The following is a 26,551-nucleotide window of genomic DNA, read 5'->3' as shown; positions in this document are numbered from 1 at the left end:
TTGTTAAGCGGAACTAAATTTTTCTGAGACCAAAATTGTCTTCTTTTGAACACGACTGAGTATAGTGGTTCATTTATTTAGCTTTTCTCTATATCCAATTTCCCTGCTGCAATTTCTCTGTGATGAACAGAAACCAGACTATACCAATCTATTGGTACTAAAGGGAAACAAATGGAAGAGGGGAATAGATGTTGCAGTCAAATGCATTTTTCCATCTTAATGGCATGTCTTAAATTAAAATAGCATATTCATCAAATAGTACTTTCCTTTTAAAAATAACTTTCTGTTAATTAAATTATTGACAGAAACTGATATATGCATGCTGTTCTACAAGTGCATACAATAGTTTTTCTGAAAAGCTTTTTATGAACTGATTTCTCATTCCTCTTGAGCCATCTTTCCTTTTGGAATTCCTGTCTATAGGATATACCTATTCATTTTCTGAACTTCTTGAAATCTGTTAGCATGGTATGATGTAAAAAGTACTGGATTTACACACCTGGGTTCAAGTTATGACTTTTGTCACTTAATGTACGGAAACTTAAATAATTTAACCTAATGTGAGACTGGACTAGATATCCTCTTAAGGTCCTTTGAAGCTCAAAATTTACGATTCTATAAAATCTAGGGTTACATTTTTGACTATGGGCTGTTTCTTTCTTTGGCTACTTCAAACTGAAGATAACATGGTAATATTCTCCCAAGGTCCTTGTTATTTCCACTTTTCCAACCAAGTCTTTTTTGGTCATAATTAAAACCAGAATAGCAGTCCCTCCTCGTGTTTTCTTTACTTTTTGAAAGAAGACACTATCAATAAGTTAAGTCAAGAATTTATCCTATGCACTTAGCATTTTAGCAGAATGAGAGTTCCAGGTGGTATATTAATAGGTAGTGTTCTCCATCTAATGCCGGTCTGTATTAGCAAAGATTCAACTCTAGCTTCTATCTGGCAAATTTACCTGTAGTATGCTATCATAATAATAATGCTTCTGTGTTACTGCATTTCTTTATTCTCACCCACATGTTCTATACTGGATTTCAACTAGAGCTACGATTTCATTGTTATAGGCAACTCACAGATAAGGAACTCCTACTGATGTAGGCTGGAACCTTCTTTGAAACTGATAGTCTTAAGACAATTGCCCAGAGCCCTCAGAAGTTAAGTGCCTTGCCCATGGCTACACAGCCCATATAGGTCAGGGATGTCTATCCCTTAAACCTAGGTTTTCCTGACTCTGAAAATGGTTCTCTATTTACTACACTACACTGTTTTTCTGTGCTTCTAAACTGAGATTCAGGGGCACTGGGGCAGAAGCGCATTTCTGGATACTTGGTGTTTTTCTGCTATACCTTCTCAGCAATGTTTACCCTTGGGTTGCAGTATGAATCCAATTCACCAAAATCTTAGGTTGCATTCACCTCCTTGTAATAAAACTTGGGAGTTCACATTTTAAATTACCAATTGTGATTTAAAAATATACATTTGAGGTGATGAACACTGGCCCAATTCTGTTCCCACTTAATTCCTTCTCTGAATTGCTAGGCACCCAACCATTACTGCTTTTCTTCATATCTGTCATGTAGCCCATGTATAACACAGAATCAAATTTTGCAGTTTTAGCTACTCCACATACAGAAAAGTTATAGATGTGACTTTAGATAGATAATACTCTAGAAGAAAGACAAAAACTTGTTGTTTTTGATAATACATAAACTCAATATTCTTACCTGTGCAAATTTATTTTCATCTTTTGCAGACTGTTTTCCTATTGACTCATAGAGTTCAAGACATACTGAAGATATGCTTCCTGGGGCCTGTAATGTGTGTTGTCTTCGAGCTGGCAAAGGAGTCCCTGATGGGAACAGTACAGTGAATCTATTGGCTCCTGATTCATCCACTCCCTAAATAAGCAAAAACCACACGGCTATCATTATTAATTTTCACATAATAAAGTTCATAATTTTAGATGGTGCATTATCTTGTGAGGATGTTATAACAAGATTTATGAAACTTAGAAAAGATGGACACACCTTCACTAAAATATCTTTTGCAGAACATTCAATAGCAAGAGGCTCTTCTTCTAATAAAATATTTTCTTTGCCAACAAGAATTCCCGCTTCTGTAGCTGCACCAATAGGAATAACCTCATCAGGAGGAATTGAATTCAGGAGCTCAACAGCTGGAAAAAGCTCTTTAATCAGCTGCTGCAGCTTTGGGATTCGAGCTGACCCTCCACAAAGCACAACCTGGAAAAAAGCATTCATTCTTATTGTCTGAATAATGTGTTTTTTCAGAATTAAACAGTGTTAATCTTTAAAATTTTTTTTATTAATTTATTTACTTTTAGTTTTCAACATTCACTTCCCTAAGTTTTAAATATTATCCCCCTCCCTCTCCCAAGACAACCTGCGATCTGATATGACTCTACACATACATTTCTATTAAATACATTTTCATATAAGTCATGTTGCATAGAATAATTATAATGAATGGGAGACCGTGAGAAAGAAAAACAAAAACAAAACAAATCAAAAAAAGAAAATAATCTGCTTTGCTCTGCATTCTGACTCCATAGTTCTTTCTCTGGATGTGGCTGGCATTTACTATCATGAGTCCTTTGGAATTGTTTTAAATCTCTGCATTGCTAAGGACTAAGTCTTTCAAAATGAGTCATAAACACTGTGGCTGTTTCAAATAGTGTCAATCTTGTAATGAAGTATGAAAAAGTCTGTGGAGTTATTAAAAGCATTCTTGATTTTAATCAGGAATCTTGTGAAACCTCTTTTTTTTTTTTTTTGGCTTTTTGGAGGGGCAAAGGTAGGGCAATTGGGGTTAAGTGACTTGCCAAAGATCACACAGCTAGTTTTTGTGTTAAGTGTCTGAGGCTGGATTTGAACTCACATCCTTGTAATGTAATACCAAGCAAAGGCAACTTCCCAGGTTCAAAATACCAGCATAGGTGCTCTCTATTTTATTCAGTAACAAACCCAGAACAGAGAAGATCAAAACATGACATCATTCAAAATACAGCATTTACTAAGTGTGATTAAATAATCTCCAAGTACTACCCCACCCCAGGACCTTCCAATCATTCAATCAATTACAAAGTCTCGGTTCTAAATACTTCTCCACCCCTAGGCTATACCTTAATTAAGTCCACCACAAAGCCCCTCTTCTCAAATGGAGATTAGTTTCCAAACATAGGTAAAGTATCTTCATTTGTCAATCACAGAGCACAATAAGGTCAAAAGTTCCCCACCCCCAGGATCACAATTGAATCTACCCCAGAGTTACATCAAGTTTAAACACAGCACTTAATACCCAAATGGAGGTCTTTTCTTCATCTTGACACTAGGCAAGTTCTCAGCAATCTTAGTTCCTGGGGAGACAAGGCTTAGCAAGGCCATAAGATACATTGCCAGTCCCTTCATGAATTTATCCTCTGTCTGTAGAACAGTCCTAGAACCCCTGAACACATTAGCAAAGCCCTCTCCCAGGATTTCTGTAAACATACAACAAGAAAATCCTTCTTCAGGGCTTCTGAACCAACAGAAAGGCTCCCAGACCCCTGCAACAACAGCACTGTCCCTCACCAGTGGACAGTATTCACTCTGTCTGCAGGACAGTCTCCAGACCCCTGCAACAACAGTACTGTCCCTCACCAGTGGACAGTATTCACTCTCTGTCTGCAGGACAGTCGCAGGCCTTCTTAGCGAACAGCCAGGTTCCAGGACTTCTTCAACAAAAGGACAGTCTTTCACCAGCGGACAAATCTGGCAAAATAACATCAAAACAGACAGACAAAGTACCAGCAAAACAGCCATGTCTCCTCAGTCCTTGGCAGCTCAGGGGGGCAGGTCTCAAAAGTCCAGGGCAATTCAAAGCGGCCACCAGCAATTCTCTTAGTCTCTCTCTCTCCACGAGGTGCTGCTACCAAAAAAGATCTTCCGCCTCTCTCTTGTGTCTCCAAATCTAAGTCACCAGCTCCTCCCAATTCAGGACTTTCTTTTCACATCAACAAGCCCATCCCACAGGTGGGATTAACAAACTCTGGGTTTTAACACAATCAATTTGAAAACCAAGCCAATACAGGGGAATCTTTAATTGCCATTACTATCACAATCCTCCTGACTCCAAGGTTGGTGCTTTATTCACTGTGCCACCTAGCCGCCCCTCGTTTTGTGAAACTTTATTAGAAAATAACACAGTATCTAACTTCACATGAAATGAAATATTAGACATTTGGTAGTTAATTATAAAAATGCTTAATTTCTTATGTTCCTCATAATATTCTGTCGAATATGGAGTTTACTATCACGAAATTTCTGCTTTCATGCTTGACTATGCTATAGAAATAATAGTGGACTACTGAAGGCTAAATTAGTGTCACACAGGCCTGGCAGACCCCATCAAACTGGGAAGTTGAGTCAAGTATGAGTCTGCTGATAGCTGGTATTCTGTTGCCTGAAGCCCAATCAAGCAAAGCTTGGAGAATCTTGGTGAGGACTATGTGGTGATGATTTTTCCAGACACAGCAACTATCAAAAATCATCCATGACAACTACCAGCCAAAAGAGCTTCCTGAACAGGAGGCAGATAACCAGCTCCCATATGCCAGAAAACCTGTAAGTTCATGCCAAACCACATGTAATGAGAATCTATTGTAAATGACTTCTACTCCAGAACTGCACAAAGGGTCAACAAGAAGCTTGAAGGCAATAGAAAATGGAGATTTCCAATGGGACCAGTGACAGGTGCATATATAGCCTAAAAAACTCTGGGTCTGGAGGCAGCAAGAGTGGAACGTTCTTCTAAGAAAGACCTAGAGACGTCAGGAAACTCAGGGTGGAAGTGCTAAAGATCAGTGGCAATGACCAGTATGTAGTATGGCAACATGCTTACTGGAATACCTCAAGCCCAGGGGCTCTAGAGTTCCTAGCAACCTGAACTGAGGTTCCAAAGTGGATCTGAAGACCTCAAAGGACATTCTGAACTTCAAAGATCTAAGGGAGGCCTAACTATGGATGATGGATGTCAGTGCAAAAGAGTAATGGAATGGAACGTGGCTCTGGCACAAAACTCTGTCTCAGGAACTAAAACTGAACAGATGAGTTAAGTCAAAGAAAATACTGACCAGTATCAAAAATTATGAAAAATTTTTAAACAAAGATGCCCCCAAAAGAGAAACTCCATAATAACTGTAAACAGAGACTCAAAGGAAAAAACGGACTTTTCATAAGGACAACATTAATACTTAGAATAAATGAAGACAAAAAATAAAACAAAACCTCTAAGGCAGGAACACAAATAGCTTAGGAAAGAAAGTGGTATGTGATTTGAATATTAAAAATCATAACAAAAAATTAGAAGTGAAGCAGATGATAAACCTTTTATAGCTATGGGTTAATTGAATAAGGAGCAGAGGCATTTACAAAAGATAAAATACTTTTAATTACATGAAGCTGAAAAGCTTCTGCAAAAATAAAATGCATCTAGGATAAGGGAGCAGTCAAATGGAAGAAAATCTTTGTATCAAAATTTTCAGATCCAAGTTTAATATCCAAGCTAAATAGAAAACTAACAGATAAAACCAAGAGTCATTCCCCAATAGATGTGATTAAGGGATATGACCAAATATGACAAACTATCAACAACCATATGAAAGAATGTTCCAAATAATTAATAAAAGAAGTATAAATCAAAATAACCTTGAGGTTTCTAGTAAAATGGCAAAGATGGGAATGGTCAAAATTGGAGGGGTTATGGGAAAACAGACACACTAGTGTTTTACTGGTGGATGGAAAATCAAAACAAAAGAAATCATAAAAGCTTCAAAATATGTAAATATTATCAATTTACTAATGTAGAAACTATGGTATTAATTTTATGCCGGGGCTATGGGAGAATAAATTATAGTTTACTTACTTTTTGGATATGTAAACCTAAAACAGATGTGCTTAGCAGAAGTACTTTAATAAAAATGTAATCATTATGTTATTGTCAACTTTTATGTCATATTTAGAAATTACAGATCCTTCCATTATCTGTGCCATGAATCAGCCCTTATCTATGCATACAGCACTAAGTTACAGTTTTTCAGTGATTTAAAATTCAGGGATTTTAAATCCCTCAAGGAACCCAAAGGGATCCTGAGGTATATCCACTACAAAGACATACAGAAACTTTCAGTATCATCTAATAAGGTAGTGGTCTCCAAAGTATTTTTTATCTTGTAACTCCATCAGTAAAAAAAAAAAATAAAGATTGGGGTGGCTAGGTGGCACAGTAAATAGAGCACCAGCCCTGGAGTCAGGAGGACCTGGGTTCAAATCCGGCCTCAGACACTTAACACACTTACCAGCCATGTGACTTTGGGTAAGTCACTTAACCCCAACTGCCCTCCAAAAAAAAAGATGTTTAGAATATCTATATATATTACTTATTTAAATAACTTATATGTACTACTTTACTAAAGTATCCATAAACATTTTAGAGAAAAAAGGGAACCACTGAAATTTAATGAGTGACATGGTCAGATAGGCACTTCAGGAAAATAATTTTGACCAGCTGCATAAAGGCTATACTGGAGAGGGGAGAGACCAATTAGGAGACTATTGTAATAGTCTAAGGAAGAACTGATGGGAGAGAGTGTGGTTGTAGGAGTATATAGAAGGGGAAAGATGGAAGATGCTGTGGAGGTAGATATAATAAGATTGGCAACTGTCTGAATAAAAGGCATGAAGGTGAAAAGTCGAGAATGACATCAAAGTTGAAAAAATGATAGTGTCCTCAAAAGAAATACTGAAGTTCAGAATAGGGGTGGATTTGGTGAGAAAGATAACACAATTGGTTCTGCAGAGTAGATCAAAACTCACCCCATACTCGCTCCCTGTCCCTCCAAAAAACAAAAAGAAGGGAGGAATTTGGTGCTCTTACCAGGTGATCTAAGCAACAGGGCAAGAAGACATTTAGGGGTGGTGGAAGAGTGAATTTTGCCTACAATTATTCCTTATACAAATGCCCAACTGCTCCTGAGAAGCTGCAAAGCAATAGAAAACCAAGGTGGGAGGGAGTGGGAAAAGTATTTAGTAATAACAGGTGAAGGGAGTGTTGTGTGGTTGTGCTTTGGAGTCAAGTGCCATGATCTGTCATCTTAGGGAGAGTGCAATAAGACCACTTTCCTACGCTTAGGTTAGTTCATTACTTACCCTTGGGACTGTGACAGTTCTCACTTTGGAAACCACTACTTCTAAGTGACTTTTAAAAAGAATAACAAAATATCTACTATTTGGCACTGAAAAATTTCATATTTGGATGCTTCTTTCATAAAACTGCATAAAAGTGACAATTCCTTCTCCTAGAACAGAACTCAGTAAAAGCCTTGAACTTGTCCATATAATACAGGTCTATGGGATAAAGAACAATCTCGTAACATAGCATCTTTGAATCTTTTAGACTTTATTACAAAAGACCTACTCAAAGACCCACAATATAGGGAATGGCATAACATGAGATGCACTTAATTAAATACTTTTTAGTTCATGAGAAACATCCTCACATTCTCCTTTAAGTTTATAGGTTACTGCAATCTCAAAAGTGAATGGGGCAAGGAAAAGACTTAACTGATAAAGCCTGGGCCCCTTGTATGTTAGGATAGGAAATATGGGGAAACTGTTAAATTAGACCTCAGTTGAGGATCGAAATAGTGCGAGTCAACACTGAGCTCCTTGAGAGCAGGGTCTTTCTTTGTATTCCTAGCACTCAGCACAGTTACCTGGCACACAGCAGGAACTTAATAAATTTGTTCACTGACAGATTAATTGACTACCAGCTGAAGAAGGGAAAACAAGAATAGATTTATCTAGACTTAGGAGGAGTCTTCCCTAGAGATAAACAAAATGGAACAGTCCAACTCTAAATTCCTGGGCCTAAATCCAGCCTATCAAAAAAAGTATATATAAAAAAAAAAAGCATTTATTACTGGCTTTATTTTATGTGATAATATACTAAGAAATGACCCCAAAAAGTCTTCATTGAATGCAATACTTTTACTGCAAAGATTAAGTACACATAGTCTGTCAGTAGATGTAAAAATAAGCAGAACAACATAAGTTGCTCAAATATTAAGAAAATTGAAAGAATTTGTTCTAACGTATCTGATAAACAATGGGCATTACAAGTATGTATTACAAATAGTATACACCCTACTAATTTTTAAAAATTCATAGGCACATACTCAGAAAATGTTTAAATAGCTATTAAGACTTTTCTAATTAAGAGAACTCCCTCCTGTGATGACACTATATAACGACGCCACATTAGGAGAAGAAATATGCATTACCTTGTTGATGTCATCTGATGTAAATTCAACTTGTTCCAAGAGATTTCTGATAACTTCTATACATTTATTAAAAAGTGGTGAACATATAAGTTCAAATCTGGCCCTACAAAAAAGAAAAAAATGAAAATATTTATTATAGCAAATATGACATATTCCATATGAAAGGGTAATAATACAAATAGTTAATGGAAAATAACCTGTTATAACATCAAAAACAGTAATAACTGTCACCCCCCTAATTATTAAACTCCATACTCTCTATTAACTTTTAAGACAGAATATATACTCCTCTGCTGTTTGGCATTAAAGCTCCTCAAAACTTCCGGTCGCTCGCTTCAAGGCCTTCTACAGTCCAACCATACTTGCCTACTCACTGTGTCTTAGGCATAATGTTCAATCTCCCATCTTTACTCTCTTTGCACAGGCTCTCTCTCATTCCTGGAATGTTCTTCCTCTTTGCATCCATCTCTTAAAATCTCCGACTTCCTTCAAAACTCAGCTTAAGGGATGGCTAGGTGGCACAGTGAATAGAGCACCAGCCCTGGAGTCAAAAGGACTCGAGTTCAAATCTGGCCTCAGATACTTAACAGTTACAAGCTGTGTGACCTTGGGCAAGTCGCTTAACCCCAATCACCCTGCCCTCCCCCCTCCAAAAAAAACAACAACAACAAAGCTTAAAAAAGCCTTTCTTGGTTTCTTCATATGCTGGTACCTTTCCTTCTAAGATTACCTTTTATCTAACTCTATACATATCTATTTATGTCTATTTTGTCTTCCCTCATTAGAGTGTAAGTTCCTTAAGTGTGGGAACTATTTTCACTTTTTCTTCAGATTCTCAGATCTCAGCACAGTGGTGAAGTATATAGTAAGTGTCTTTTAATTAGGCGAGCAAGTTTTTGGCCTACAGCGGGTAAACAACTTAACAGAGCAACAGCATTTTTTTTTAAAAGCTCAAGTTTACAAATGTTTGAAGCTATTCAAAATCAAGTTCAAATAAAAATGTAAGTAGAAAACCTGCCACATGACCCTCAAAATATCCTAAGTACATCTAAAATATTAGTAATACTGCTAATAATTAATCATTCTACCAATCTTTTATCCTAGACAAGGAAAACACTTAAAAATACTAATAGGTCAAAGTAGCAACGAACAACTTATTAAAAGAATATAAAGATTTCATATCAAGATAGTAGAAGGAGCATTCAGAACTAGAAGTTCATAACCAATGAAAGCAGTCTAATCTTTGGGTACTTAAAAGAACATTAAAATCTATCACCCTCTAAGATAATTTTTGGTGACATTTCACAACTCATTCAATGATCAAATCCACAACTTGAAAGGGATTATTAGACTGAGTCAGAAATTTCTGTTTATAGGCAGTTTCGTTTATATGCTATCCAAAAGGGAGAGGATAAAGTCTTCCTGCAAAAACTAGGGAAAATAATTCTTTGAGTGAAGGAAAGAGCAATCATTTGTTAACCAATTCCTAGATTTCACATAAATGATAAAAATATCATGTGATTTTATGCATACTACCCTTATGCCTACTATGTACCATGAAGAAGTAAGTTCAATAGTGTCAAAGACAGATGACTAATTAAATAGTATCAATATGAATTCTCAATCTAGTGTCTAGTAACTATTCACTATCAGCGAACCAATCCAGGCTCTGTCAAAGTGAGCAAAATTACATAAGAGAGATACTGTGTATATATATATACATATGTATATATATATATGAATATATACACACACACGTATAAAATTGATATGTTCTATATACTGTATATATATAAATTGATATGTTCTATATGATTTTAAGAACTTCAAACTAAGAATCTCACTTCTTCAAGTTAAACAGACCAAATCTGGCATCTTTTCCACAAATTATCTTTAGCTGTAGAATAAAAAGGAATAGTATTTAATATGTCAAAAACACTGTCCAAAAGTTTCAAATAAATGGTTTCTTTTTACTATGATTCAATACATTTCAAAAAGTACAAAAAAACTAGTTCATAAAAGTCAGTTATTCCAACATGATAGAAAGAATTTTACCTTTTTATTCTGTCTTACCTGGACACACTACAGTCAAAATCCAGACCATCATACAGTGAGTCAACAAAGCAGTTTGCACTTCCCAAGGTTGATAAAGAATGTTTTGCAACATCTGCACTGTTCATTAATTTCATCATGGCTCGGGCATTTCCTCTTACATCATGTCTAAAGGACCTAAATTCAAAACAAAATCTCTGAAGCTTAAAAATCATTGGATCGGTCAGGATTTACAATAACAGAAAAAATAAATAAACCTTAAGGGGATAACAAAGTTAAACTACATTACAAAATTGTTCACTTTCTAGGTTCAAATTCATTTGGATCCTTCAAAGAAAATTATTTGCAAATACCCCCAAAGAAGGATCTCTAATTCAAATAAAAAACCAATTTACTTAGTGCCTTGAACTGTTGAAGTTTCCTACATAACAAAATTATGCTACAAATATTATTTTCCCATACTCATAATGGCCCTTTTCATGTAGATACGAGTATTTTTGCAGAAAAACAGACTAAATAAAGTTATGTAACTGGGTCAAAGATATTGAATTAAAATTAGAAACCTACATCTTTTACTTTTATAATCTTTAATAAAGCCTCAAAGATACACTGATTTTTTTAATATAGTATTATCTAAGAAGCCAAGCCAAGCACCAATAAGCTACACAGAGGAGTTCTTCAAAATAACTTGTCAAAAAGAAAATGTCATGCTGTAATACATTACATCAAACATATGTACTGGCCAAAGAGAACAATAGTAATCAATGTTCATGTGTAGACAGCAACTACTTAAGGCAGTACAGTAATTTTTTTTGGGAGGAACTCTTAACTGTAAGGTGGTGTCAATCTGCATCAATGGAGGGAATACCCACCGCTAACCTATCCCAACAAAATAACAGACCCACAAAATAATGAAGAAAGAAAGACAAAGGTGGTTAATTCGCGCAGTGAGTAGAGCACTGGCCCTGGAGTCAGGAGGACCTGAGTTCAAATCTGGCCTCAGACACTTAACATAAAAAAAAAAAAACTAGCCATGTGACCTTGGGCAAGTCACTTAACCCCAATTGCCCTCCCCCCACCCCAAAAAGACATAAAACGGATTCTTTAAATTTGTATGATGCTTAAATAGGAACAAAGTACCATAGGATACAGATTTACTTGTTACTTGCTTAAAATAAAATTGAAGGTGCAATTTATTTTTGAATAATAGTTGATAGCAGCACCTTTATTTTTTGTATACTGAAGATTTTTAAGTTTTTTTGGAGTGGACTTGTTGGTATATGAGACATCATGGAACAAACGAAAGAGCTGAAAGAGGTAGCATCAGGAAGGATGGTTTCTATGTCTATATTTATATGCCTTTTACCATAACTATACAGCTGAGAACTCTGTGCTATCCTGATGTCCCATCTCCAACTTTTACTATCCCTGCCTGGTTCTGCTAACTACTTCATTACTTGGCCCATTTCCTCAACTCTGAACCTCACTGAGAACCTGGAACAGAAATAAAGCAACAGTAGTAACCAGAAACACTAAACCGAAACAGTAGTTTTTACTTCAATTCTATTTCATGGAAAAATACTTATAGACTCATCTTTTTAAAGGATTTTTTTCTTTTAACATAATTTGATAAAATCAAATTAGCCTAACACATACAAAACAAAGTACCTTCAAAAATGCTGTCACATGTTCTAGCATATTGCAGGGCTTGTTAAAATCCAAATTTTTTTACCCTTGTCCATTATAATGAGATCTGTCCAAAATCCAAGAACAGTTTATGATATGTTCTGACAGCATTTTTGAATACAACTTAAGGGGCAAGCTCAGAGAACAAAAATGTCATGATTATCTGTAAAAATTCTAGGCTAGAGGTGTGTAGTAAGACTGTCAGTTCTTCTACCAGCTGGGGGCAGTGAGAAGGTTCAGGGAAGTGAGCACTAAAGTTCAGAAATTAGGAATCTAGGGGCGGCCAGGTAGCACAGTGAGTAAGAGCACCGGCTCCAGTGTTGGGATGACCTGGAGATCAAATCCCAGGCTCAGACACTTAGCACCCACGCAGAAACACCTGGCCGTGTAACCTTGAGCAAGTTACTTAACCCCAATTGCTTAGGGACGGCCAGGTGGCTCAGCGAGTAAGAGCACCAGCTCCAGTGTCGGCATGACCTGGATCAAATCCGGGCTCAGATACTCAGCACCACACCCAGAAATAACTGGCCGTGTAACTTTGAGCAAGTTACTTAACCCCGATTGCTTTAAAAAAAAAAAAATTAGGAATCTGTCCAAGGTCCAAGAGTTGGGAAAACCCTTTTTCCCTTAGAGCATGACAATTTATATTAGCTAATTTAAATTGCTGAAATAATAACACTTTAAGACAAACAGGAATACAAATGCATATCATAATCAGGACTCACCTCTGAAACTCCGAAGCTAAATATTGGGCCAAGGCTTCTGTAAAATACACACCACCTATGGTGTCATCAGTGTTTGTTGCAAGAACACGGTACATTCCACTGTTCACTTCTATGACACTAATAGATAAGGATGTGCCTCCAAGTTTATAGACCAAGACATTGCTTCAAAAAAAATTTTTTTAAAGGAATACAAGTTGTCAAAGAATCATAATACTTTAGAGATAGAAACTACTATCATTGCTATTACAAGAAAGGGTTTCTTGAATTAATGTTGTTGCCTAGGATCATATAGCTGGATAGAGGCAAAAACAAGACCCAAACCCAGGTCTTTTGTGTCCTACCTTTCTACTTTGTATTATGATGAAAAATAGTGCTTTCTATTAGGAACAGTTTAAGTTTATTAAGAATGTGATACAAGCAAATACAAATTCATGTAAAATGAAATCTAGAAATCTTATCTTCACTGGGTAAGAAAATTTCTTACTAGGATCTTCCTAGATAATATCACAGGTTAAAAAAAAAAGTTATCAATGGAAGTATCAGGGAAAACTCCACTACTACAATAACAATGTCAGATTGTCGACTACCCTATAAATACAACTTTTAAACTAAACTAAAAAGGTTCAGAGCAAATTAGTGCCATCATTCACCTATACATACACATATAAGCTCAGCATTGTTAACATTCTATATTAACCTAGTACCATCTAAACAGCTCCAAGTGCTTTACTGAAACTAATATTTAGTTTATAATATCCCAATAAAAAATGAGTGAGATAAAAGAATTGGGGCAACTTAGTCAGATATCTGAATAGATGTGCTTACAGTTATCTAAGTCAGGCCCAAACTATTCTCAACAACTAATGTAAATGAAAAAAAGACCCAACTAATATAAATGTAGATACTTTTGAATACTGTACCATCAAAACAAGTCCCCAAATTACATGCAGATTTTTCTTTATCTCAAACCAAGCCAAACTGATCCAAAAGTGCCTACTGTTGTTTCTCCCCCTGTGACCTGTGGACTGAACTGGTAGTAAATGAAGATCTGAGTACTACGCAGAGGCTTGGCAACACCTGCAATATCCAATTCTTCCTCAAAAAATCAATAAAGACTTGGGAAATCCAGTGAAAGGAAATATAAGATCAGCCAGGATCTGAATGCTGAATGCTCATTCTGTGCTTCTGCTCCTATTTCTTATGAGGATAACTTCTGTTAGAAAAATTCTCATTGAAAGAACCACAAAGTCCGGGAACTACTGAACTAAGTGACAATAACTTCAGATACAATTGCCAGTAAGTAAACATTTTTCTCAGTGAATATTTACAACTTTAATACAGTTTTTTACCTTTTCCCTGTGGGAGAATCTTGTCCAATTCCATAAGCAAGGAGAGCTGCAGATGGTTCATGAATTAATCGCAAAACATTAAATCCAGCTGCCCCAGCTGCTTCCCTGTGAACAATTTGCTTTCACTGTATTTAATATTACTTAGAAACTATTCAACTGTAACATTTCTAAGGATACTAAAGATTTTACATGATAACTAATATTTCACAAACAGGATGTAAAGATGAAAAGTAACTCAGTAAGCTGCAATCTGATACTTTAAGGATTACTCTAAAAGAGATATATACCAGTCTTTAATAGCGATATGCCAAAATACATGAGATACTGATGTTGCTACATGAAAATAGATTTTCTGCTTAAAATGGTATGCTCCACAATCTACTTTAATGGGCAAGAAGTTAAGTTTGCTCTCTTGAAAATGAAGAGAGAATTTCCAAAATACCCAACTTTATAAACTTTCAACTGGAATTAAAACAACTTTCACACGAAATCTTGTCAATAATTTAGTAGGCTTAAAATTTCCAAAAAACAGTAGCATTTGTAAATATTTGCCTTTTGGAGTTTTCGCAAATATTGAAATTCATACCTGGAACTCTATCCCTGCAGAGCTGTGTGTAATCTCTGATTACACTTACCTAAAACTAATTGGAACCTTATTTTATAGATCTAAAACTCAACATGGGTTAAAAAGTGATGCAGAAACATTCTAAAATTGTATATTTCCACAAAAACTTTAAAGCATGAAATTAATCTAAATGATTTACAAAGGACCAAAAAAAGACAGTAGTTAAAAAATTGCCATCAATCAAACCAATTAAGAAAGAACCATGTCTAATTTTGTGTTCTGTTAACATTTCACTAAATGATATTAGATTCAAATCTGATTTTACCTTTAGCTATGTGAAGTTAAAAAAAAATTTAATTCCAAGAACTCCTTTAATCAACAACAACAAAAAAATACCTCATTCTACTTACCCAAGGGCATTCTTCTGGTTTTCTTCAAAATCAAATGGGACAGTAATAACTACATCACTGACATCCGAGCCCAAGGCAGACTGTGCAGTTTCTGTTTACACACACACACACACACAACACAAACATTTTAAAAAATATATTGTACTGGTTTAAAAGAAAGTGTATAGTAGCACCAGACATCTGTGATGTCAAATATTTCCTTAACAATTGCAATTCATACCGTCTCTCCCTAGCCTACTAATTTTCTATCCTAGCTTTCCAGATGATGGGCCTTTGGTACCAGTAACTCTAAAAATGAGTTTGCTTTAAGAGATCTGCATTCCAAACAAGTAAATAGAATGTTTCAGCATTGTTTAGGTGCCAAGAATGCAGTTCTATCCCCAAAACGCATCAAAGAGTAACATTTGAGCTGGAAAAGATCTTTCACAGAGGTTCAAGGACGTGAAGCAGCTTGCCCAAAATCACCCAGCTATTTTGTGGTACAGCCAAGACTAGAAATGGGGTCACCTGAATCCTAGTCTAATGTTTTTTCAACTATGCTACTATCTCACGCAGCTGAAAAATGCTTTTCTACCCACTGAAACCCACTTAAAAAGATCATTTGAGAAACTTCTACTTTGTGGACTTTACTCAATACCTTTCATTTTACTAAATATCAGTTTTACAACATCTTCTGGGTTAACAAGTTTGGTTTCTTCTCCAGTAGCTATTTCATATTGGAATTTTCCATTTTTTTCAATGACCTATAAAGAAAGAAACATAGTTAAGTTAAATAATAAAATAATTTTTCTACAAAAAATCCAAGTTCTTAAAGTTATAAGTTATGGAAGTCATCAAAATTATCTTGTGTTCTGGGAATAATAGGATTATACTCACTGGACATTTACTTTCTGTGATGTATTTCTGCACCTGCACATCACCAAGGCTGTCAATACAAGAAAAAAAAAAAGCTATTCATTATTAAAGTCCATAATACCAAAACAGACTACAAATTATAATTTGATTTCCCCCAGTATCACTGAACTTTAATCATAAAAATGTTAAGATGCTAATTCAACATCCTCCAAATTTTGTAAGAAATAAGACAGGGTTAAACAAGATATGCTATTTAACAATGGTTATTATAGCAAGACTTCAAAAAAAATATAAACGTATTCTTCATAGTTTATATTAAGATGCAAAATTCATTTCCTGTTCTAAGGAATAGAATTTATGTTGGGAGGTAAATTTTTATCCCTTTGATGACTTTCTATAATATAAACTTTTGCCTGTGATCCCATAGTCCCAAACCACAAAATCAAGGTGGATAAATAAGGCTAGAGAATCTGTGATTGCAGCCCAGGCCACCAAACGTACTTTAATCTAATATGATGTTCACACGCTTGAGTGCCTGAACATTGCAAAAAGAACCCTCAAATTATGAGATAGAAGCAACAAACCTATATACCTGTACCTATGAAGAAAATGTGACAGGATGGCAGACCGAAGAATGCAGGCAAATACATGATGAGGAAAAAAAGAGAGAGAAGCAAACACAAGTCAGAAAACAAGATGGGCAGGACTAAAATGCCTTATAAGATAGTAGGCACTCAATACTTTTCAGTTTGATAAAATGAAAACATCGGGAAGCAATGAGACCAGTGAAACATCTGAAAAGCACTTCCTTCACTTCTGAAGGCAGAAATGGCATATATCCTAGTCCTCAGGCAGAAACTAGTATCCTAAGAGGTACTTTTGCGGCCCAGAGATCATCCTGTGAGGTAATTACTTTGGTTATTTCATTTCTTAAAAAAGTGAAGCCTGAAGAACTGATCAAAGCAGCTAGACATGAAATGATTCACTTGCCAAAGAACAAATGACTTTCAAAACACCAGTGATGTCTAGCCCCCTTGGACAAATTTAAGTAAAGCATCTCATGACTGTTTTCCAATTTCTTCTACTCTCATTTTCTCAAGTTCTCTCTATCACTTCTCTACTAAACGTGCCTATATATAAAATACCTCTCCAAAACTTCAAAGACTAAAGTTGCATGTCTAAACTGGCCTTCACTTAGTGATACTCAATAGACAAAATATGAAGGCAGAAACTGAGATAAATTTTGACTGTTATGCATAGAAAGTGTATGTCAGATAAAGAGGCAGCACGGTAGGATTTGGTGAATTCACTATTTATGGTCCTGTTTTTATTTCTATTGCCAAAAGGAATCACTGTATTATCTAAAGTAAAGTACCCTACTTTCCTTAGTCATCAAGGCCTGTCAGTAAAAGACAATGTCTTTATTAGTCCCAAGAACAGATCTTGAATCAGTTAATATTTTCAATTGTAATAACAATATTCAAAGTCTATTTGGTCTTAAACCTTGGAATAATATAAAGTGATAGGATTCAAATTTTCATGCTTAAGGCACACATATAGCACAGGGCTGAAAAGCTTGCTCTGAACAGTAATTTAATCAACAGAGGCGGTCTGTATTCTAATCTTAAATTTGTGACATAAAAAACTGGCCAATTATCATTCAAACAAGGTAATTGTTATAACCATGAAGGGCACTATTTCCATAGAATCAAAAGCACTTAGTAGTGACTTCTCAGTTCTCAAAAACCCTATGAAGAACCCACTTCTCTCAAAGCATAAATACCTCTTGTGGATACTCACGGAAAGGTAAGTGAAAAAGAAAGCAGGGATGGAGAAGATAAAAGAATGAATATGAATATCTAAGGAAGCAGTGGATTGGCCACAACTGTATACAAGTAAAAACTTTATTGTTCACATCAGGATTCAGTTATTAAACAGAAAAAACAGACTATGGGGGTTGGTACAAAGAGCACCTCATGCACATCATGGTTTCTGGAAGGCAGAAAGGAAGTCAGTTCTGGCCCATCTCCCCCAACCTTTAATGGATGGAAAGGATTTTCTTCCTCCCTCTCCGTAGGCTTTGCCTATATATATGCATATATATATATATATATATAGTCTTTGCCCAAAGGCTTGGCATATACTACCACTGATGTGCTATGGGTCTCCCAATTTCACCAGTCCTTTACAATTATATAGTGCTTTAACTGTTCAAAGCGCTTTCAAATTCATTATTTCATTCGATCCTCACAACAACCCTGTGAGGTAGGACAGTTATTATTGTTTATCCTCCTTTCACAGATGAGGACCCTCAGGCACTGAGTGGTGAAATGACATGCCTATGGTTATGTAATGAGATGGGACTAGGACCCAGGCAAAAACCTGACTCCTTGTCACACCCTTTACCATTTAAGATACTATTCTCTCCTGATTATCTGTCTATTTTTCTCTTCACTCCCTCAGTAACCTGCAACACATACTCCTCTTTATTTTGCCTACTCTCTAGTAAAAAGTACTCCTGAGACCTATACCTTTTACATACACCACCTGGCTAATTTCATCTGCTTGGCTGTCAGCATATCCATGATACTATTTCTCATGGTTGCAGCTCCACATCTCTACCCATGTTCTTATTCTGAGAGCCCTGTTTCACTACCAACAGCTTAGCATGCCAAAGGCTGAGCTCTTTATATCAAGCAATCTCTTCCAGGGAAGCCTACTTAATCTTGGCTTCTTTAGATTTATATACCTCCACATGAGGGCTCTCAAAAAGAATTTTTAAGAAGTGGTTTAAAAATGAGTAATTCACCACCTTAATATACTCTTTGAAAGCAGGGATGATATCCTTGATGTTTTATATGGAATTTAAGAGATCAGTGCTTTAGTAAATATTAAATAAAACCCTCCTTCACTGCCCTTTAAAAGTAATTTAAAACAAATTTTCAAATATGTATTACATATTTACTACAAAAAAGCTAAAATTTCATTAATTTTTGTTTACATTTGAATCATAACTTTTGAGAGCTGGAAAGAATCTTTTAAAAAATTTCAGGTCCAGCTCTAACATTTTATAGATGAAGAACATACAGAAAGGTTAAGTGTCCAAGGTTTCAAAGCTACATAATGATAAAGAACCAAGAATAGGGCTGAAGTATCCTGGTTCCTATTCTAGAGTTCTTTCCATTATACCAGCTTTCCTCCCATATTCATTACTCATTATATCACATTTATATAGTAGCCTGCACATCTATTATCTCTCCAAGGTGCTAAACTTGCACTAAATGTTCTCATATTGTCTTTGGGGTGTTTTGGACAGTCTCTGTCCCCTACTACACACCTCCCTCCCCCAGTTTTCAGGCAGAATACTTAAGCCACATGTTTAAAAAAAAAGTTTCCCCTGCCACAGACCATTAAAATTCTGGAAAGTCTCATTAATTTAAAGTCTCTTGTATACATCACCACTTCTTTCTCTCTCCCACCCCCTTGAAAAGAAAAAGAAATAATCTCCTAAATTAATTCATAAAATGTAAAAGTTCTAGCTGGGTTTAATGACTGCAGACAATGGGTTCCTTTTGGAAAGCAAATTTAGAGATATAGGCACATCACCCCAAAATATTTTGTTGGTTTTTTTGTTTTGTTTTTACAATCTTTTGGTCTCCTGTAAATGAAGAACACTGAATAGAAATTCAAGGTCTATTAAGTATTACAGAGAAATGATTTAAAAACAAAGACAAAAAGGTTTGCTTTAGGGTCTGTGCTTCAAAAGTACAGTGATCTGTTCCAGACAGTCTCCATCCACTCCATTCCTAAAAGGTGCAGGAGATATTATGCTTTGCTCTCATACATTATTGGCCATTCAACTAGGTGAACCAACATTGGAGAAAGTATGATTTTTAACAGGTTCCCTGGATGGGAAGTTTTCCAAGACATGCCCTCTAACACACACTAGACAGAAAAGCTGCTAGCCTAGAAAAATGAAATCAGCTTGAAGCAGAGCAGGGAAACTAACAATCCAAGTCATTTGTTTCTAGAAAGCTCAGATGGTCACAAACCAAATTAGGATAATTACTAATATACTTATGCACATAAAGTAAAGGAACTACATAATATGAAATGCAAAGTATTTACTTACATTTAAAACTTTATATAACATTCAATATTTCATTTCACCACAGATCATTCATCAATATGGAAACATGACATCACACTATTGCAGTTCCCTGTCAGTCATTCATTTTACACCCCCCCCCGCAGTGGTGCAATAGGAACTAGCTGAATGAAAAAAAAAAAAGGAGGGAGGAGAGGTGGGGAAGAGCTCATTTGGTTGCTATAGTCTGTATTACATGTCAAGATGTGATAGTTATAGCAGTGAAAAATGGATTCATATTGTTTGCAACCATATTAGTTGTATGATCGTAGAGGGATTAAAAAACGAACAAACAAGGAATCACTCTATATAGCAGTCAAGTAGAATAAAAAAAAACAACAAAAAAACCAAATGGTGGGCGCAGGGCTCAAAGAATGAGGTTACTGTTAATAACCACATTTTTATACCTGGCAATCTAATGTGCCTCATACCCCAGGCTTACCTCAGCCAAGGTCACATTTATGAATAATACCTTACATTTACACAGTATACTTTTCTAAATGCTTTCACATCTACTATCCATTTGAGCCTCACAACAACCCTGTGAGGTAGGTATGACAGGTATTATTATTCCCCTTTGTACATTTTAGGATATTGATGCACAGGGAGATGATCTAAATTGCCTAAGAACTTGGGGACACACAGGAAGTCAGGGGCAGAAGCAGGACTAGAGACTTCCTGACTTCCAGCCCCAGACTTTTTCTAAATACCATGCTGGCCCACATATTTCTGGACAGTCCTCCATTAACTAGTAATGGGCTTCCAGGAAAGGAACTGGCCTGTGTATGCATTCCTGTCGCTCCACAAATATATGGTTCATCTTCCCTCTTTCTGAGGGCCAGTTGCACAAGAAAAGATGTCAGGGAACATTGAGGGCAGCCATTAGAAAGCAGATGTTACTACTACTAGTTTAGGGAATAACTTTCTTACAACAGGCCCCTAACTTTTGGTGCTCGAAATTAACTTCTGAAGCAATTTTTCCAGTCCTAGCTGAAAAGCACCAGTCGCTTCTTCTACTGCTGTAGCCAAACGTCTGACTGCAATGACAGCATCCCTGCGGAGTTCATTAGCTGTGTCTTGCTGGGCACTGGCCTCCTCACCAATAGCAATCAGCCTGTCCAGTTTTTCTTCCTCACGCTTGGAAAGTTCTCGTGCCAGTCTCCTGTTTTCTGCCAACTCAGCAGCAATGGTTCTGGCCACTGAACGCCTTCTACGCCGTGCCCACCTTGGAGGTGGCTGGTTGGTGAAAGTCCCATCCCCACCAGAAACAAGATGGATTCTAGAGGAAGAGGCTTGGGGCTGTTGTGTGGAGGCTATACCAAGGGTGTTGCGGCTGGTGCTGGCGCAGGGACCCGGCTCACAGGACACACCCACTCTGGTCACAGTGCTGCTATGACAGGGAGCCACTGCACCTCTGTAAAGGCTGTGGGAGCTGCTGTAGCTGGGGATCGCTTGAGAGCAGCCTGCAAAACAAAGCAACAATGTTGCAAAGTGGACTTTTCTGCTAAGGGAATGCTTTGAAGCCAGCAGAAAACAGCCTCAAATAGATTATGACAGCCCCTGCAAGGAGCCCTTCTCATGTGGGTTAGGAAGGAATTCAGCCCCTGGCTTTTGGAGTTAGGAGGACAGAGTTGCTAGGCCTATGCAATTTTGCCCCAACCTTTGTGACCCCCTCCTCTTACCTATCCGAACTCTGAATCCAAAACTACAAATTCTTTATACAGTTATCTAAAGAAATAATGCTGCCACAACTTTGGGTTTACATAGAACTTTTCATCTTTTAGGGTTCAGAGTACCCACCCTGTGATGACAGACCCAAGTGCATGGGCTTTTGAAGCCAACAGTTCAGATGTCCGCCCATCCCCAAACCAATGATTCACTAGGCTCGAGGAAGACCACTGGCAGGAGCCCACCCCCCAACCATGCACTGGTGCCTATGACCATGGTATTGTAAGACCCCAATATTTTCTCACTCATGGGAGTTACCTGCACCTGAGGCTTCATCCCAGGAATCCTCAGGGTCACCGGTCTCAGGCAGCTGGTTACCGATTCCCACACTTAGGTGACAATTCTCATCTGATTCCTTAGCTGCTCTCAAGAGAGTCTGATGATCTGCTGCCTGATTCCTCTTTGCCTTCAAGTTGCTGTTTCCCTCTTCCCCTGGGAGGTCAGAGGCTACTAAGTTCTGATCACATTGCTTGGTCCAGACAGCATCCTCCATTAAATTATCTGGGTCAGTCACTACCTGATTTCGGAGAAGCTGATCCAGTGTATCATAAAATGGGCAGTGTGGAGGGTCACCCATACTGGTGGCATGGGCAACATAAGCCTTTAAATATAAAGCCTTCAAAACTTTAAACTTGGAGCGGCACTGACGTTCTGTGCGTCGGAAACCTTCCTGATGCATTCGTTTTGACACAGCCTGATAGACATCTGCATTATGGTGAACAGTCTGGAGGCGCTGAATATACTCTGCCTCGCCCAGTATGGCCAGAAGAGTACGTGTCTCCTGTCTGGACCAGCGGATGCCCGCACTGCTATTGGTAGTGGCCATTGTGGAATGGGAAACTGTTGAAGGTGCCTGAGCATCAAGTTGCAACAATGAAGACTTGGGGGAAGCTCTGTGTGGTCTCAGTATATTTCCTGGAGCCAGTTGCTTCCTCCTTCTCGGGACTAATTGCTGTGGAACCAGGTCCAAGGACCGCATGTCTGGCTGGAAGGCCAGATGGGCATGAGTTACAGGGAGGGTGTAAGGAAGACTTTGGCATCAAGTTAGATGGCGCTACTTGTGAGTGGTTCATTGATAGGCATGGGGCCAAGGCTGAGTAAGCCTGGCTTTGGGAGGAAGCCTGGGATGGATGTTGGGAGGCCAATAAAGCACTCTGTGGGCTTGGCAACTTGAGGGCTGACTCCTCCACAGAAGGTTGGGTTGCTTCCAAGGCCAAGACTTGGTGACTATAACTATGTCTGTAAAGATTCTGTTTTGTAGAAAGGGAACTTGTAGAAAAGAGGGCCTGGAGAGTGAGGCAGCCAACTCTGGAGAAGCCATGGCAACCCATGTGCTACATGCTGTTGGCAGTGTGCCCTGGGGACACAGGTTTTACTAACCTTGCTAGACTGACCTCAAAGTACCAGGATGGAGCCACGATGAGATGGCTACCTGAATGGCACTATTACTTAGAGGCATCTTTTTAGGTGACTAGAAAAGTGCTAAGTTACCTTTGCTAGTAGTTTCTAGAAACTTTTTTGAAACTGGAGATATGACAGAAACTGGTCATTTACCATTCTGGCTGTTTGCAACACCACCCCTCCACCATCCCCATCCTGCTGGGTGCTTAAAAATGCTTCAAACCAATGAACCTGTCTATACCTGCCTGACTTGGGGGTGGTATTTAGGGTCTGAAAACTACTGGCACTTATGTTTTCTTTTCAATAAGCTCAATTTTTCCACTTTAGTAAAAAAGGGTAGTGTGGAAATGTAGTTAATGACACAATATTGTGCACTACCCCCGCCCCCCATTTTTTGGTTTTGTCTAGTGTAGAGACAGCCTAAGAAGAAAAAATAACATGAGTTCAATTTAGGCAAAACAGATAATTGATAATTTTGATTAAGGTTTCTATATCCACATAGGAAATGAGTCTTAAAACTAATTCATTTATGAGCCCAAGTTCAGAATTTTAAGTTAATTTCTACTCAAAATTCTTCATCTATCATCTTGGAAAGAGGCTTTGGTTAAAGTCAAAAGACCTGTGAATTCTAGTTATTTCACTGTGCAACATTAGGTAAACTAGAATCTCTCAGTGCCTCAGTTTCCTCATCTGTAAAATGGGTTAATAACTGCTCTATCAAACTCAGAGCTGGTACGAAAAATTTTTAAAAGATGTGGAAGTGTTGTAAAAATTTAAAAGCGCTATGTAAAGTATTATTATTACAAGGATATAAAACCTTTAATTATTATTGTAATCTATAATTTCAGGAGACAGAAGTCTGGGAAAGCAAGTCTCTTTAATCTTTTAATTAAAGTTAGAGCAGTGGATGATTAACTTGATTCTTATTTAAGACATTAATTAAGTTGTTTCTACAATGATTAAATTTGCACGTTAAGAGACAAACAGGAAAAGTTAGTCTAGAGAAGAACCTACACAAAGGCACTGTAATAGAAGTCTGACATCTATTGAAGCTGTCACCAAACAACATCACTAGTTTTTGGAAAAACCTGACTGTACTAGAATAAAATTCTCTAAGTTTCTTTGAAATTATTTTAAGTTTCATCACCATCTCTTCATCTCCCCTAAAAAAACCTAACTCAAAAATGTCAAAAATTCATATTATCTCCACTGAAATAAAACAGAAATATTTGTTTACTACTGCGTTCCAAAGCCACAGGGTGCAATGGAAATGTTAATGGGTGACCACCGATAAAGTTAGAAGGACCTAACATCATAAATTAAAGGAAATAAGTATCCCATTATGCTGCTCTTGATAATTCTCCAATCATAAACGCAGTAATATAATTCCAGAGTTACTATTTTCACATCACAATTTGATTACAAACCTCTCTTCCCGAAAGGTATTATTTCATTTAAGACTGAGTTCCTTACCTTCTGCCAAGGATCTGCTTCACTTTCATAACTGTATTTGAAATATTTCTTATTCTACTTTGTTTTGCTGCCAAACCAACAACCTGCAAAAGAGCCATAAATTAAAACGTATCTCAGTTTTGATTACTACAAAGTAAAGAAGTCTGAAGGGACTATTACCTCTTCATTTTCTGAATAAGCAACCACAGCTGGTGTGACTCTGTCACCTGCATCATTAGCAACCACATGTGCTCTGCCATCCTAGGGAGAGGCAAAAAAACAAACAAACCCAACAGTAATTTTAAGTGACACGTTAATGATTATGTGAGTTTACAGTGTTGTGATTTTATTTTTTACACAGACAGCTGAATATAATTTACACAATTTGGCCTTATCCAAGGGGACATCTTGGTGCTATATAAACACTTTAGACTTTAGCAACGTATTACCATTATTCATTTAACAGAGTTAAACAATGCTTGCCCTTCCTTAAGTAGAAGACGCCCTCCATGCTGAATCCACCCATTTCTTTTTGGTGTCTTCTGCACAGGCAATAATTGGTTAATGTATCCTATGTGTAATAACAACCTTCCTTACAACACTTAAAGATCATTATTAAGTCACCCTCTCTCCTCTCCGCCCTCACACCCACACACCTTCTTTTCTCCGGATTAAGTAATACTAACCCTATGGGAGCTGCTTTTTCCTGATAGATACTATTTTCAAAAGGGTTAGAACTGGTAGCAGGAAAAAACAAAAACCCTGTTCATCTCTCTTCTCGAAGGAACTGACAGAAGGGCCCGATCCCCCCTCCCACCCGCATCCCCCAGGCACTCCAACGCCGCTTTCCCTACTTAGGACTCGGGAAACCTTCCATATTAAACACACCAAGTAAGAAGCCATACTCACCCACGCTCCCCTCCACAACCAAACCTCTCGCACAGAATGCAACAGTTCTGGGTCGCAGACCGAGGCTACCCCGCCCTTCCCTCCCTCGCTGCCTCCCGCAGGAGTCCGGAGAAGCCCCTGAACCACCGAGTTCTAACCCCTGAACACCCCCGGCTCTCCTCCCCGCCCCCCGACGCCGGGGCCAAGGGTCCACGTCAGAAGCATGCTATCGTGACGTCACTCCACACCTCCCGTCACCGTCCCGCGACCCTCCTTGGCGCCAGGCGCATCTCCCCCCCGCAGAGATCGGCCTGAAATGGGGGATGGGGGTGGAGGGAGCGAGAGCGAGGAAATGGGGAGGTATTTGGGAAGGCTGGAGGAGAGGTGTGAAGACGGAAGGAGGCGGTTCAGAAAGTCGAGAGTCTGGAACCGGCCCGAGGCGTCCTTCGGCTTTCGCTGCCGCAGGAACGTGACCCTGGGCGACATTACCCCCGGCCTGGCCCTCCAGGTAACCAAAGGAATGGATCAACCCCCCAGTCTGGGGAAGAGTAAAGCAAGCCGATTCTCTCTGCGCCGTCGTCGTCCTCCCTTACCTTATAAACGGCCACACAAGCAGATGTGCAGCCCAGGTGGACTCCGATGGCCGCCATGAGGCTGCGGCGGCACAGGCTCTCACAACGGCGGCCGCTACCGGTCTCGGAGCAGCCCCATCAAGCACCGCGGTAACCACACGCTTCCCCCTCCCTTCCGCCCAGCCTGCCCATTCAATCCACGGCTGCCTGAGGCCGTCTCCGCCAATCAAGACCAAACTCCCGCCTCGCTACGCAGGGGCTTAGCGAATCGTGAAGCGTCGCGCCTGCGTCGGTTTCCTCTCGAAGGTACGAGCGCCGAGCGCGTGGAGGAAAGCGCAAGCGCCAGTTGAAAAGGGGAGAAGGGGGTGGTGATGCCTGG

The 26,551-nt window shown here is 38.1% G+C and overlaps 1 protein-coding gene across 3 annotated transcripts in view; it reads right to left on the bottom strand.

The window, feature by feature from the left end:
* The window catches only part of LOC138175854 (heat shock 70 kDa protein 14), a 33,030-nt gene extending 6,664 nt beyond the window's left edge, over positions 1–26,366 (bottom strand). The window contains exons 1-12 of one of the 3 annotated variants that reach the window (XM_069106447.1): positions 26,194–26,366; positions 24,893–24,973; positions 24,732–24,816; positions 16,006–16,058; positions 15,767–15,872; positions 15,130–15,220; positions 14,155–14,259; positions 12,806–12,967; positions 10,416–10,571; positions 8,343–8,445; positions 2,032–2,247; positions 1,729–1,902 (exon numbers count right to left, since the gene is read on the bottom strand). In XM_069106447.1, coding sequence (XP_068962548.1) covers positions 1,729–1,902; positions 2,032–2,247; positions 8,343–8,445; positions 10,416–10,571; positions 12,806–12,967; positions 14,155–14,259; positions 15,130–15,220; positions 15,767–15,872; positions 16,006–16,058; positions 24,732–24,816; positions 24,893–24,973; positions 26,194–26,250 — 1,389 coding nt within the window. In that variant the 5' untranslated portion in view covers positions 26,251–26,366. Of the gene's footprint in view, positions 1–1,728; positions 1,903–2,031; positions 2,248–8,342; positions 8,446–10,415; positions 10,572–12,805; positions 12,968–14,154; positions 14,260–15,129; positions 15,221–15,766; positions 15,873–16,005; positions 16,059–17,874; positions 21,595–22,117; positions 22,845–24,731; positions 24,817–24,892; positions 24,974–26,193 lie in introns of those variants that run through there. The other 2 variants (XM_069106449.1, XM_069106450.1) reach the window with 2 other exon arrangements.
* Between the last annotated feature and the right edge of the window lie 185 nt (positions 26,367–26,551).

Source organism: Petaurus breviceps, unplaced genomic scaffold, assembly GCF_028583685.1.
Source record: "Petaurus breviceps papuanus isolate PSGF00001 unplaced genomic scaffold, PetGlider_PUasm1.0 79, whole genome shotgun sequence".
Taxonomy (NCBI): domain Eukaryota; kingdom Metazoa; phylum Chordata; class Mammalia; order Diprotodontia; family Petauridae; genus Petaurus; species Petaurus breviceps.
The sequence above is the reverse complement of the archived record's forward strand: the minus strand, read 5'-3'. Positions and strand labels throughout refer to the sequence as shown.